Here is a 15,551-nt window from a genome sequence, read left to right as displayed (position 1 = left end):
CTCCCAGCCCATTGTTCATTCAGTGGTGCTAGTTTCATTTACTGTGCAAATGTAATGTTTATAAGATTGGGGAAACCTGCAGTCAGCTGAGACTGAAGAAGTCACGTGGATGAGTGATGAAATGTTTCACCCACTGAAAACGCTACGTCCAGATGAACACAATCAACCTTTTGGGATTTAACCATGCAGTATTATATTACATTATATTATATTATATCATATTATACTATATTGTACTTAATTTAAAGACGTGCCAAACTTCTTTTTCTTCTGCCATTCTGCAAATGTACTAGAATTGCTAACTTCAGGACTGAAGAACTAAATGTTCAGTGTATCAAATGTACAATTGGAGGACAGAAATAGATCTTTCTAATCTAGAAAGCTATATGGATTATGCTTTAATTAGTCCTATCCTCTATGCAACCAGCTCAGAACAAAGTATTTCTACTCTCTGTATGCCCAGCTCCCCCGTGGGCACACCTCACCCCTGAGCACAGCCAGATGCTGCCAAATTGTGATGAACAGCTGCAGCCCAAGGTCAGTCCCTCCCTTGTACAGGCAGAAGCATGCAAACAGTCCCAGAAGGTGTCATGGATCTGTTTTATCTTAAAAGAACAGCAGGAACAGATATTTAGCTTTTATCATCGTATAATGTCTTCTGCTGAGAGTTTTAAAAATATCCCCCCTCCGTGTCTGCTCCTCATTTTAAAACAGTTATCTGAGGATATTTTGGTCAGACTGTGGCATTTGCAGTGATGTTCAACTGATTAAACGGACTAAGCTACCATATATAACCTCACACAGAAGCTCTATATTGAGAACAGAAGTAAACATAAAAGAGTACAACATTATTTTTCTTCTGCAAACTTAATAAGATTCGAGCCAGCTTCAGGTCAGGTTTATAAAGGCAGTGTAACAAAAGAAGAGACACAGAGTGAGTTACACGAGCTGATGTTCAAAGTAAGTTTAGCTGACAATGACAGCTCGGTAAAAGTGCTTCCATCAATTAACTCACTTTGACAAGGAGTCTAAATTTACAATACAGTGCTTCAGAACAGCTGTAAGAAAAACAGCACGTGGTCTGATATCTGGACGCATGCTTCAGATTGTAGTAAATTTGTACAATATTCTCCCTCAGTCCTCTCAGGCCAGAGGACTGAGGGAGAATATTGTAGTGATCATGACCCAAAACATGGACCAATGAAACACTGTGCAAACAGAAACAAATAAAGATAGATAAGAAGCAGACTGACTTTGACCGCGATGATTGCACATAAAACGTGTCACAAAGCAGAATGTCTGGTTAATATTTTGAAACCAAACAGTAACACCTGGAATTGACTGACCATTAGCAACTCTGAAGCATGTCTATGTCAAGAAAACATGCAGTCAGCCATATGTTTTTCTTTCATTATTTCTCTGTCACTCTTTCGTGAAGCTACCAAAGATGTGTCCCTGCAGCACAAATCAGATTTATTGTTGTGGCCTTCCTTTCCTTCCTACTGTGACTAACTCAGACCACCACAGACGGAACTGTCTTCAAGCATCACAACAGTAATGAGAATATCAGATGGAGGAAGCCAGTTCCTGCAAAGCTTTGATGTAGATAAGGTGTCCTTCCACCCGTTACAAGTCACAAATATATGACTGGGAATACAGGGGAAAATGTGAACACTGGGACCCACACACAGATGCACAGAGTTCATAAATGTGTTTGAACCTTCTCTCCACCTGTTCAAAGCTGTCAGGGCAATGGTCTGACAGGGCAAAAAGTCAGGGAACAAGATCATGAGAAAAGCTGGCTGGGTCTTCTGCACTTCCAAGATCAAAGTCAGCTCTGCTCACTGACTCCAGTCATTGTGTATTAGGTTGGGTTTAGGTGTAACATCGAGAAGAGAAACCTTTCCTTTGAGTTTACATCCCTGTAAGCCACAACACCCGCGTGACTAAAAACAATGATTAAGTTTCTGTCTTGTGCTCCAGTGTGCGCTGTAAGCTTCAAATAATGATTAAAACTCAACTCTGTAACACAAAGCAGTATTACAGAGAAAAAATTATTTTTTAATTGAGTTTTGCAGCTCACATCTTATTTGAATTAGCAGCCTTAGGAATGTAAAAATAAGCACTACTATGTCCTTACTATGCCAATATGTTTTATTCAAATATTTCTAAAACTGTATATGCCATGCATATGTGCATTATCTTATTACAATGTTTTTGATTCAGCGCCATCATACATGAATTTAGCACTAAGGTGACCTACTTGTGTCAATGTGTCAATTTTATTTCTATAGCACATTTAAACGCAACAAATTTGAGAGAAAACCATAGAAACCAGTTGTTTTGTTTATATAAATATGTGTTATTTGAAATGATGCTGTTCAGAAATTATGCAAAAACAACAATAAGAAAATTCTCCAGAATAAATCCACATGGTGCCAGCGTGCTCACAAAGTCTTTATTTATGATCCAAATAAGGTAACGTCATTAAAAAAAAGATAATGCAATTTTGATTGTCACTTTAAGAGACTGAGGTTAGCACAGATGTTTGCTAAGCCAAACAAAAGCCTGGACTCTGTGTACCAAAGCAGAATTAACAAGCTCAGCTTGCTGATGATGTTCCAGGAAAAGTATTTCATGTCAAAATTACTCACATGTTACCCCGAAATTATATATCATTGTAATAAAAGTTTGTGCACTGGTGTCAATTAACACCCCCAAACTTTCTGTTTTAATTTTTGCCTTTCTGTTTCAATAAAACAGGTGTTGATTCTGTGATAGAGAAACAGACATTAGAGGGAATTTCCAAATCTGTTTCCAAGGCAAGTTAACCTCTTACAGCATGAACTCACCAACCCTGTAAATCATTACATTTCAACAAGCAGGGCGGCCAGAGGATGAGTTGTAGAACAACAGCTTAATGTGTGTTACATACAGGAACATGTGCCCTTTCAGATTAAATGTTAAAATTAAAGCCAGGATATGAGATGATGGTATAACTTGTTTTATATGCTGCAAAAACCTTAAAAGGTTGGGTTAGCCTCTCAAGCACTCACAAGCAATCCGAGTCCCTGGTGACTGACACACTAGAAGTACTGAAAGGATAAGGAGCAGAACAAAAAGCCTCTCCCTCAGTGCACATAATAAAAATAATGGTACATTTGTAGCAGCATCTTATTTTACAAACAATCAAATGAGCGCTTTACTGAAATATTTTCATCTCAGCATGATGTTCTGCCCCAGCTGATATAGAAACCCAGCTGATGACAGAGGAGCTTGAAGAAAATTAGAATGCTTCACACAGTATATGCAATTTGTTTCTTATAGAAGGTGTAATTACTGTGCCTGAAAAACCACAACAAAACCAAAGAAATATGCTAAAAGTAGAACTGTGAGTCACGTGTATGAAAAAAGAGCTCCAATGGTACTTGATTCACTCCAGATGTATGATTGAGGAGCGAAGTTTAAATGTCAATTAATATCCAGTGTGTGAGACTCTCTTGCGGTGAACATGCAGATGTGTGCTTGATTGACTGTAGAGGATCGTGTATGAGCGCCACTGCATGTGCAGAGACTGCCTGAAAGGGAAAATCTAGTGGAAAGGCCTTAAAACTTCATCAGTGTGTTTTTTCCCTGGATCACCTGCTTTCAAGCAGCCAATCAGAGCAAAGATAGACTAAGTCAGTAGCATTGAGAGGAAAAACCTTTCAGCAGTGATGTACAATAGGTTGTTCTGACTGGCTACTGCACCAGTTTATTAAAACACACAGTACATAAATCTAAGCACCTCCACTGAAACTGAATCCATCCTGCTCACAGCTTCAGAGCCGTTTGCTGAGTTTGCAGAGTCATAGTCACGTTCTTAACTCAATGAAGTGATGCCTAACAAGGGACTATTTCATACACATGTGCAGCACATGGTTTATTTACCAGATCATGAGTATTTTCTTGTGATACTATTTAAAATCTAAAAACCTCTTATTTTGCTACTTGTGTCACCAGGCTGAAAAAGTGAATATTTGTGTGCACTATAATGTTTGCAGGCTATGGCAGGACAAATCAAAGACATTCGTGTGCTGAGTTTATTCTTCGGACAGCTCTTCTTCACGAAATTCCCAGAAGACGCACAGCCCTACAGGCAAACGTCAAGGAACAAAAGTTTCTGTAGAAACCAAAAAACAATAGATTACTTAAAAGAGCGTATCCATATTACCAAATCCCTGCACCACTTCCCTGTTTCAACCCAACTGTACTCAGGAAGAAAAAAACAATATAAATCCAATCTATATAAACAGGTCTTATAACACCCACTCTATTTATCAGTGATGATTCAAATTGCAAAATGTCCAGTGCAAACAAGGCTTATTTGGCTTTTTTTTACACATTTAGGGCATCTGGTATCATGTTTAGTGTATATAATACATTGCTTACACCTGAAGGCCTTTCAACCTTACACCGAATCATACTCTGCTTCCATGGAGCTCAAAAAAATGACTAAGCACTCCAAGATGTTTATGTGTATCATAAAGAATTGCTGACACTGAAAACACTATTTAAATATTGTAGCTGAACACTACATGTTGATGTTTGCAGGTGCTTATTTAGCCACATGACCAAAAAGGGCCCGTATTTGCCATTTAGCTCTGTTTTTTGATGGTTTCACATACTAGTTATTGTGAAATAAGGTTTTATATATATTCAGATAGATAATAGCATATGAGAGGTACTCCAGAAAACAGCACAGTAACAAAGGAGAAAAAAGACAGCAACACAGAGAAAAATAAATAACCTCAGCTGGGTTCAAACTCCTATACTGATCAAGTATTACTGGTAATGTGCATGTCTGTATGCAGATGAAAGTGAAATAATGATCTCAAAAAAGATAATGTCAGTTTTAGATTAAGTAAAACTATCAGAAGCACAGGCGTGGCCTCTAAATGGGGACAAACCACAAACATAGAGTCTGCAGTTGGTCCTGAAATATAACCCATTTGAAATTATGAAGAAATATGTCATTTCTAAGTAACAATAATAGATAAACCAATTTAAAAATAGATATTCAAAATGTGATTTATTTTTTCTGATTCCAAATTTACTTGCACATTTGCATGTGTTCACACTGGTGTTATGATTCGTGTCCTTTATTTTACGACTGGGTTTCATTTTTTCTTGTCTCGAAACTACTAAGACATTATATGTAAACATTTCTGCAACAAAAAACATTTTTCCTTTTAGTTTGGGCTGAAATTTGTCTCTCTTTTTTTTTCATAATTGTGACTAAAAAGCCTATAAAAGATTTGCTTAGAGATCGTGGAGTAACACACTGGTGCAGAGAAATTCCATGTTGAAGCTTCAAGTTCACCATCTTGTTTTTTGAGGTCTGAAAAGACCACATTTTTGAGAAAATGAATTGTTAAGCTATCAGCCAGTGTGCTTGGTTCATGATCTATGGATGTATTGTCTGCTAATCAGTCCTAAGCAGCAAATAAAATAAAATGACCAACACTGGAGACGTTTGCTCTTTGTGCATTTGTCCACACTTCAAACCATTTTTCTTTAAACTTTTTTTGATCAGATGGATAAATTAAATTAAAAATCCTCCAAAAGTTGGCGATTTCTTCTTTGGAGTTAACCAACCTAACATGTGGTACTACATCTGACTCACTTTTTATAGCCAACCTCAATCGGCCATTTAATTTATTTATTTTATTGGCTTCATTTCTCAGTCTCTGAAGTTGCTGTTTGAAGAAACAGGAAAGTGATGAGTATTTTTTTGTTAGACATTTAGCTGAATGCATTTTGCAAATCTACATACAGTAACACACTGCCTGCAATTCTTTTTCTGTGTGCAATGATAAGCAAGAGTAAATCAGTGAGCACTTTTTACACCCAGAAGGCTCTTCATGCTTGTTACAGCTTTGCTGTGGAGGAGTATCTCTTCATGAACCTAATGACATGAATTTACCCTTCTTTATCACCACGGCATTCCTTTCAAGCTGAGGTCATTGGAAACAAATTAAGCACATTTTTTATGATGAGAACTGCACAGTCTGAAAAGCTGTCACTTTATCAACCATACACTTGGATGATATGTTTTTTTCTACACAGCATTTTCTTATGAAAGCTGGTTGTAGATGTCAAAAAGCTCCTGTTATTCCAAGCACTGAAAATAAATTCAGTGATCACAGAAATCACCTAATGGATCTTCACTCAAATTACACTCAAGGTCATATTTGTCATTTTACAAGCACTTTTCAATTTTCAAAGCATAACCTTCATGCACATAATTGTTGCTAATGATTAGCTGAATAGTGTTCCCCTCAAACTTGGAAAGTCATTAACACATAATTCTTGATGCTGATAAATTTTGCATGCTGAAAATGATCCACGAGAAGAACTTCATAAAATATCAAGTGATATGATAACTTCAAATCTCACTTTGCCAAAGACTTTGCATATCACTTGCATCTCGCTAGACGGGGATGATCAGAATCTTATTGGTAATGACCATGGAGCGTGAGCCTGTTGGTTGACCCCCCTGTTGGTGGTTAGTACTGTAGGTACCATGCAAGCTTACCAAGCAGGACTGTCAAAATAACTGATACTCAGACACTAGTTTACATTTTACCACTGAGAAGGTTCACCTTCAAACACAAAAAATTTACTGATATGGTCCTGAGACTTATGAAGTGAAACAACATGGCCATACTTTAATATACTGACAGCAGTTCAGCTTAAAATACATTAAATGATTTTTTAAGAAAATATCTGGTTGATTCATTGATAGTGCGAGTATTATAAAGTATTATAAGCAAAAGCACGAATTATACATCTGACACTGTATGTCAGGTTTTGTATGGTTTGATATATGCAAAAATAATGTACACCCGACAAGCCACTTTTGCAAGGCTACAGAGTACAAACAATGAATGTCTTTGCCTGAGAGAGCATCACATGCACAGCGCTGGTTTTTTCTTGTAACCCTTCTGGCCTGCACTCCATCCTAACCTCATTGTTACAACACCTGAGGCAAAGTCTGTGAATTGCACAGCCATTTGTTCAAGCTTAAATGACACAAGCTGCTTATGTGCTCCTCGTATAGTTCCTTCACTGGTGCGCTGCCTTTATTAACATTCATCAAGTAAAACTGCAGCATATAAACCATAAAAAAGCATGCGCTCATACAGTATGAGACACAAGAAAGTACGGCTATATTTACACTTATTTTGAAGACATCCACAGTAACATTTCTTATAATGTCAAAATCTTATTTTGTGCACACAAAAAAAGCATAAGTGTGAAAAGATAGGAACACGCAAAACATCTTAGAGGCCTCACTGCTGTCTAAAACAGCTGTCTAAAACAGAGCTCTTAAAGAGAAGGCGATTAAGGAAAGGAAAGGAAAGGAAAAAGCAGAAGGAACAGAGCCCCTGACAAGCCTTTCAAGGATATACTTACATGCAGTCGGTTGCTTTTAATCAAGACTGACAAAGTCTTCGTCATTAAAAAATGCAAGGAACTTGCATTCTGGAATAAGCCTGTAAGGGAAGAGCTCTGCATCTGCAAACACTGTCATGATGCCTGTAAGCCTTTTTAACCACACATAAAAGATAGTGTAACCTTTAAATCCCAGTCAGTTTTAAACATAGAATTTAAAGGCAAGCTACAATTAAATCCAGTTTTGCTAAGTATACTTTCTATTTGTTTCCCCATATAATCTATTTATAACAGATGGATGCAGCCATATCACACATTTATTTGTGAATACAGTTTTGAAGCCAGTCTTCATTTTTAGAGCTAGAAGTAATTATTTGGATAAGAGGGCGGGTTGTTCCATCATAAGCTAATACTAGTGAGGAAAGTTGAATCCATAAACTGTATGGACTGCACAGACACATACATTTGCTTATTAATTAATTATAAATAAAATATTACACTTATTGTACCAGGTAAACCTAGAAACAAACTATTGGTCTGTCTATGAGGACCATCAACAACAACACATCAAATGGCACCAACCGCTCTGAAATCATCACATACAAAAGGCAGGACCCATAGGCTTCACACTGTGCTACTTTACTGACATTTATCAGCATGCGCCTCAGTATGAAGTCCAGTAAAGGTCAATGGTTGTCCCTCAACATCTGAAATAGAAACAGCAAAAACAGCGAAAATGCTTTTTTTGGGACCGTCATAATCGGTCATTGTCAGAAAAGCTTGTTGCAAAGGGGAGTTTTAATGCAGTGTTTGTTTAACATAGTGAAGACTAAATCTGACCAGGTAGGTTAGGTTTAGATCAGCAAAGGTATAGTCAAAAATGTAAGTAAGTGACTAAAGAAAACTGTCCCAGCAAGGAGTCAAATTCTTGTCTTCTGTTTGAAGGTCATATGATCGCCTCTCGATGTTGACTTGTAGGTTATTCTTCTTCCCCGTGTTGAAAGGAGGTAACTTAACCGTGGTGAGAAAGGGTTCCTGACTATGCATCAGTATATAACTCGTCTGGAGAGAGAATGCGTTGTAACAACACAGTCAAGAGGTCGAGTCCAGTGACTCAACATAGCTGACGTGACATCCAGCAGAACCACGAATCATCCAAAGTGGTCACGCCCATCATCAGGCGACTTTTAACCCGTAGTACAAAAAGTTGTGAATTTTATAGAAACTCACAAACTTATGCACTTGAACAGGGGAATAAGGTGATGAGGCCAATACTATTTTTATATAAGACAGTAAACGGGTCTATTTCTGTACTATTGTGTGGACCCAAACTAAAGTTTGCATTTGAATAACTGCAATTTTCTTTTGAGCATCAAAAATCTGAGTGGAAGTAACAGAAATCTGACCAAAAAAGAATGAACTATATCAAATAAGTTTTCATCACTGTCTGAGTATATAATGTTATGAATAAATAAAGTGAATGTCCTCAACCATGTGATGTTTGACTGGCTTTTATCATTTGGTTGTGCCCACTTCTGCTGCAATGGTTTGAAAAGCACCCAGCTAGAAAAGTTGTGCCTGAAGCTATTTATCTAGATGTGCATAACTTCTAAAATTTGCATAACGCAACACTGGATTGGCTCATATTTCATTACAAAAACATTTAAATAAAGAACTGAACAACATATATCTTTAATAGTGTTTTATTGCCACTGAAGAAAATATGAAAATGGAAACAATATGTGTTTAGCATATAGAAATGAGTAAACTCAATCAAAGCAGCCAGGTGTGCTCCCAAATGGGAATGATGATTAACTGGTGAGTCTGGTGGTACTAAATGTACACACAGGTAGCTGTTAGTGACTCTAAAGCTGTTTGTAATGACAGATGCTTACTATCACAATAGTTTAAGGACTACACAGATAGTCTTGTTAATAACTATACCACACTGCATCCAAGGACTGAGCAGGGTGATGACAGAAAGCAAGAGAAGGTCTAAAGGACTAACTAAAAAGGTAAAAAACGTAAAATTTTATGTGTAAAAGTCTAGCCAGTTTCATCAGAGTGTTCCATTAAGAGCTCATCTCCACCTCCCAGGAATGCCTGGCATCTAGCAGACTGGCCTGATTCCCCTCTGTCTGGCTAAGGTTCAACACAAGATCTAAGGGGAGTAAGGGCTACTTGAAATCAGACAGCCTGACACCTGGCCCAGACCCTCTCATGATCATAAACCCCCAGACTCTTGGCTGCTGGAGGGCATCGTGGTTCTCTTAAAAGATAAATAATTCAACTGTTGAGAAGACTGTTCACACCCAAACAGTTTCATTCACTAGCACTCTTGTTAGTCTAGTATTACTAAATGACCTGATATAGAACTGTTGCGCTTTTACAGACACTAAAAGATGTCAGGCTATTATAATTGCCTCTGTTTAACCAGGAAGTCCCATTGAGAGCAAATCTCCTTTACAAGGGAGACCTGGCCAAGGTAGCAGCCATTCAAGCTCAAAACACAGTGACAACAAAACCTTTCATCACTGAGCTGGATTCAACCGATGATAACAGAGAAGAGCTGCGTAAGTAGGTCACAGTCATAAGATGTCTCAAAGAACTCCTTCTTTGGACTTTAACCTGAAAGTTATGCCACATCAGAAAACTATTTTATTCGCCTGACCTTTGTAAGTATCACTGTTGTTAAAACATCTGAAGTAACCACAGCCCTCTGGAAGGGCTAAAAAGGAAAGTATGGGCCAATTGCCTCGGAGTGTTTTCCTTTATGGTTTACTTTGTTTTTATTTCGGGTTGAATGAGCTGGAGGTTTTCAGATGGATACAGTTGTTGTAAATACAAAAGGAGTTAAGTTACTGTGATCTGGCAGAGTTAGCAGCTGTAGCTGTGATACTAGACGCTTTGCAGTTTGGTTACTTTGAAGCCAGTTGTACTTATAAGCCACAATTTACATTTACTGGGCACACCCTCTCTGCCTTATAACCATAAAAAGAATTATCAATCCAAAGATAAAGTTTACAGTTATTTACTGTCAATAGTCATTAGACACATATGATAACTACCTTATTTTCCTTTTAAAAAATTTTTTTTTTACCACTTTGTTCTGGGTAAATAAAGTAATCGTCTTCGTAAAAAACAAACTAATTAAAGAAAACAAAAAAAATCACCCTTTTTAAAAATCTTTCTGACCTCTATTGAACAGGTTTTTTTACATGTTATTTGCTGAGTATTCTACAGCTTCTTTTTTTTTTAAAGCGTCAGGCATCAAGATCTCACAAGTTTAATATTCCACACTCTCTGCAGGAATGCTCAGGTTTATTTCAGGTGTTTTTTTTGTGCATTCCTCTGAGGGAGCGACACACCTGTGGGCACCGTCTACTTGCACATGCTGATTGTGTTTCCACCTACAGTACCGAGGTGATGTGGTCTCGTGTAATACGACCCACAGCTTTCTGGAATGAAAAGCAGAGAGATCTGATCTGTCTCAACGGCCTGTCATCTGGTCTGGGACAACTTGGATCGCTATCCCTTACCGGTTCTGCATGGGAGCCCAGTGGACTGCCAGGCACAATGAAAGCCTTGTGAGCTACTCGGATAATCAAAGAATATCCCCCTCCTTTAATTAAGAGACAAGGAGAATCTGCTGACTAATGCAAGAAACTAATGACAGATGGGCCAAGATATCCTTTATGTCTATGCGTTGAGTGTTTCCATAGGAGTTAAGAATAATTAGAAAACTACTGGATCACTGTGGATATTAAAAATGTCCCATGATGCAAACATGCTCTGATTATGTGTCAAACAAATGCCAGTTCTGCAAACACAGAGCGGCATTAGTGCTGAGCTCTTGTCCCTGAGGTCGAGACTTCAGTTTCAGAGGTGAAACATTCACTGTGGAGCCACTAATGGACATACAGTACAAAGATGCTACACTGACACTACCCACAGTTATATAACACAGTTAATGATTTCCCCAGAGAGGAGGCACTGCAAGCTTTGTTAAACAGTGAATGTTTGGAAAGAGACGCTCGGAATAAAAATATCACAATAAAATCAGATTTTTAATTTTTTTTTTTTTTTTTTTTTTTTGGGGGGGGGGGGTTCGAATATTGCAGCTTCCAAAATAACCTTATCCAATAACAAACAAAGAAACAAGTTCAAGTTTAACTTTGAGGCCTCAGGACTGTCTCACATGTTCTACTCCTTAGAAAATCTAAAATAAATAAACAAATAAAAAGACAAGATTTAGAATTAGTGGCAGCCCTAGAAACAGGAACATTTTAAAGTGTTGGAGTATTATAGGTGGTCTAATCTGTGACGCTCCAAGTCTGACCCAGAGTGGCTTTAGCAATATTAGACAAATGGGGGCAGGATGACTGTCAGGGCAGCTTCATGTCAAATCCAGTGAAGACTCCAGGCTGCTGAGGAGGGATGAGCAGCAGCAGCAGCAGCAGCAGCTCTCCTCTGCCCTAATTCACTCACATCCCCATTTTGTTACTGTATATGAGCTTTTTGCACCACAGCTGTACAACAGCCACCACTGGCTTTCATCAGCTGCTTTGTATGTGTGCATTAGTCACTCTCCTACACACCTGTCATACGCACGCGCGTGCATGCATGTATGTAAACATGCATCACTTTTTTTAAATGGCTGACTTACCTTGGCGCACAGTTTTCAATCTTACGGGACCTTTGCAGCAACTGATCACAGTAAAAATGTCATACAGAGGTAATCCAGACACAGACAGCCCCTCGACTTCCAAGAGCAGTTCTCCTTCGCTAAGTTTGCCGTCCTGATAAAGCACAGCATCCTCTTTAACTTGCCCGATGTATGGAAACTCTCCATTCTCAGCTCCGCCGCGCAGCTCTACATTCAGCTCCCCGTACGCGTCCCGGATGACCGCGCACTCGTTTACTTTGGTGATCCAGTGGTTCTTCCTCTGAATGACTTTTGACATGGTGATTCAGGTCCAAACCAAACCCGTTAGATCCGAGGAACGGTGCAAAAATCATCCGATTCACAGCCCTGAAACTGTCCCAGAAAGAAAACTTTAGTGTGTTTGCGTCCAATCTGGAGAATTTTCACTCTTCTCCTGAGCCAAGACATCCTCCTGCCAGTGCATGTAAATATCACAGTGTCTCAAAATCCAGATTGTTGTTGCTTCTGATGTTGTTTCCGCATCTTTCACAACAGCACACGCTCTGATTCCTCGCAGTGGGATCTAATCCGCTCTCAGATTGTCAGCTTTACATTCAAAGACTCTTCTCCTCATTCATCGTTTAATTCTGCCCCCTTCCTTTAACTATTTGGCACTTTTTAAACTTTCTACTAAGAATAAAAATGTTTATGTTCACCTATCCCGTGAGCAGGTTGAGCTTTTCACACAAACCAGCGGCGCCTTTAAGCAGGTATAACACGACAATTCATCTCATTTGCTCCTGGGGCTGGGGATCGACAACTAGTGGAAGGGGGGGCGCATGCGTCCAGCTGCTACTCCACGAGGAAAAATCCTACCCGGCCCACATCTACCGGGTCCTAAAGCTCCTCCCCGCCTGCCGGCCCGCAAACGGATTACAACGATCTCTGCGTCTAATCCCCCGCGAGATCCAGCCTGTTGTCTTTATTCACAAATAAAGGAAACACACAGCGGGGGCCGATTCTCTCTGAACACGAAAGAGCTGCATGTTTATTAGCGCTCTTGGTTCAAAGTCCAAAACCGGAAGTTATGTAACACATCATGAACTATAAACGGGTAAATTCAGTCACACCTTGGCTGTTAACTGGTGTTTCAATGCAGTACAAACTCAAGTTAAAACTGTACTTTACATTCAGTGGTGTCGCCTTAAGTTGTTAAAGAGTTCTGAAACACGAAAGATCCGCGTATAGTTAAATAAAATCGCCAAGTAAACCACAAACAAACAACAAAAAGATTAATAAACGGTAAGTAAATGCCTTGACTTAAAAAAAACCTACTTGAGTATAATATTATAGAACAATTATAGTTGGCATAGACTGACATTAACGAGTCACAGAAAAGAAAACTGGAAAAATGTATGATCAGCACAATTCAGTAAAACTTTATACATAGTAAAGAATATAATGTGTTTTAGCATGTAATATTTAATGTGTTAACCAAACATACAAATCACAATCTGTAAAGTTAAACTAGATTATTAGTGGAGAAAACCAAATCCAGTGTTATTCTACATTTTTTACTCTACTAAAAAAATACATACAAAATATATAATTTTCAGCACTTATGATCTCAGAGGTAGATAAATGTATTACTTTATGTCCCAGACAGCAAGCAGTTGCTGCTTATTAAGAATGTTACCCTTTTGTTGAGTTGGTGGTATAAGCACTGTGGCTTGCAGGAATGTGCGAACCTGTGGAGGATGCTGCTTGGTCACCATTTCCAAGAACAATTCAAAACATGCATTTTGGAAGTAAAAACCTAAAGTAGCAGTTTCATGAAAATCCTTGAAACAGATTCACAAGAGAGTACCAGAGCAACTTCCACCATCTTCCTGTCAACTTCAAAGAGAGGAAGTCACTCAAAAGAATCAAAGAGAGTTAGGATCTCGCGACCAAACTCAGGCAGACATAACTGTCTCACAAGCTTGTTGCCTAATCTTTGCAAGTGAAACAAGATATTTAAGTTAATGAGTCTTTTTTTTATTAACCTCACAAATAATTTTGTCTTTACTGTTGGGGGAAAAAGGGTTTTTTGTTTCATTTTCTGCTTCCTTTGACCAAACAAAATGTGATTTTTGACATTTAAACAGAGTCCCAGTCAATGGACTGCAGTGTCCACATTCACATTACCTAGAGCAATGCAAATATCTGTGGTTTCTGCAGTTTGGAAAAAGAGAGGAGGGATCAGGTGAGAAACACATGGCACTGCAAGGGAAAAACAGGCTCTCTGTGTTTCCTGCCTCTTCAGATAAAGTACAGTAACTGGCACTCTACCACTGTGAGGGCAGTGGCCTGGATAGCAGTGCATGAAAGGCAGCTTTCCATCCCATTTCATCTCACTGGTGAGTGCTGGGAGTCTTCATGGTGAGGCAACAGTGACACTTTTTACCTCTCCTGTCTATCTCATAAAGCGCTTGTTTCAAATGACCAGGAAATGGCATCAATCCTTTTCTTTTAAGATCTAAATCTACTTGATTTATAAATGTTTTTGCATGTTTTACTATCATTTCCTCTGTGTGTTGCAAAGTGGGCTCATTTGTGATGGTCACACATCACATGACGTTCTCAAAACAGGTGGGCGTGTGGTGGTGAAGTCAGCATAAATAGCTGCAAGTCATGGTGCATGGCACACATCCCTGGCACTGCTGTATTCTGAGTGGAGAGGCGAACTATTTCCAAGATGAAGAACTTCAGTTACATCACCATCTGAAACCTCCACTGCATATATATGTTTGTGGGCTTTGTCTGGAATGAAACAATGTACTGTACATGGTTCATTTGCTGTTTGATCACTTACAAGGTGAAAGAAAAATCAAAGAAATGCTGATTCAAGTTGCCAGTTTTCAAAAACTAAAATAAAGCTTAATGTTTCAGACACTTTTCGTACACCCTCAAACCAGCAATCAAACCACATTTTACTGCATTTGTAAAATTTAAATGCCCTGAACACACACACACATGCAGATATTTTGAGTTATTTTAACTATTTCAACCTGTTCTGGGGGTAAAGTGGAGATTAGTTTTAATGAGAGGTATCAATAATTCATTTTCACACCAGGCAATTTGACAGGCCAAAGATAATTAATTCAAAAAAAAAAATTTTAAAGGGATTTTTTGGGACCATACCATTTTTTGTGTATACCATGATATACACACATATACCAGTCAAGTAAGTCAAATGGGAAACTCAATAAAATATATTGAGATAGAATATGAAGTCAGGTGACAATGCCAAACCACTCCTGTCTTCCATGTAATGGCAGCTGTGGACCTTTAACCCTTTGTTAAATGAAATATGCCAACATTTCAATTCTGGAGTTTTATTAAGGACATTACAAAACTTTATTTACTCTGTTGATTTTTTTCCCCACACAATTTATTGTTTATGTTGCAGATAAAGTTACCACATATC

General features: G+C 38.4%; 1 protein-coding gene across 9 annotated transcripts in view; it reads right to left on the bottom strand.

Annotated features, from left to right (window-relative positions):
- The window catches only part of LOC146364522 (membrane-associated guanylate kinase, WW and PDZ domain-containing protein 1-like), an 88,036-nt gene extending 75,198 nt beyond the window's left edge, over positions 1-12,838 (bottom strand). For 4 of the 9 annotated variants that reach the window (XM_084915896.1, XM_084915897.1, XM_084915895.1 and 1 more), the window contains exon 1: positions 12,104-12,828. In XM_084915896.1, coding sequence (XP_084772022.1) covers positions 12,104-12,401 — 298 coding nt within the window. In that variant the 5' untranslated portion in view covers positions 12,402-12,828. Of the gene's footprint in view, positions 1-12,103 lie in introns of all 9 variants that reach the window. The other 5 variants (XM_084915901.1, XM_084915899.1, XM_084915900.1 and 2 more) reach the window with 3 other exon arrangements.
- Positions 12,839-15,551: the final 2,713 nt, after the last annotated feature.

This window comes from Perissodus microlepis, chromosome 20, assembly GCF_051167445.1.
Source record: "Perissodus microlepis isolate ML-2025 ecotype Zambia chromosome 20, ASM5116744v1, whole genome shotgun sequence".
Classification (NCBI taxonomy): domain Eukaryota; kingdom Metazoa; phylum Chordata; class Actinopteri; order Cichliformes; family Cichlidae; genus Perissodus; species Perissodus microlepis.
This window is presented reverse-complemented; position numbering and strand designations above follow the sequence as displayed.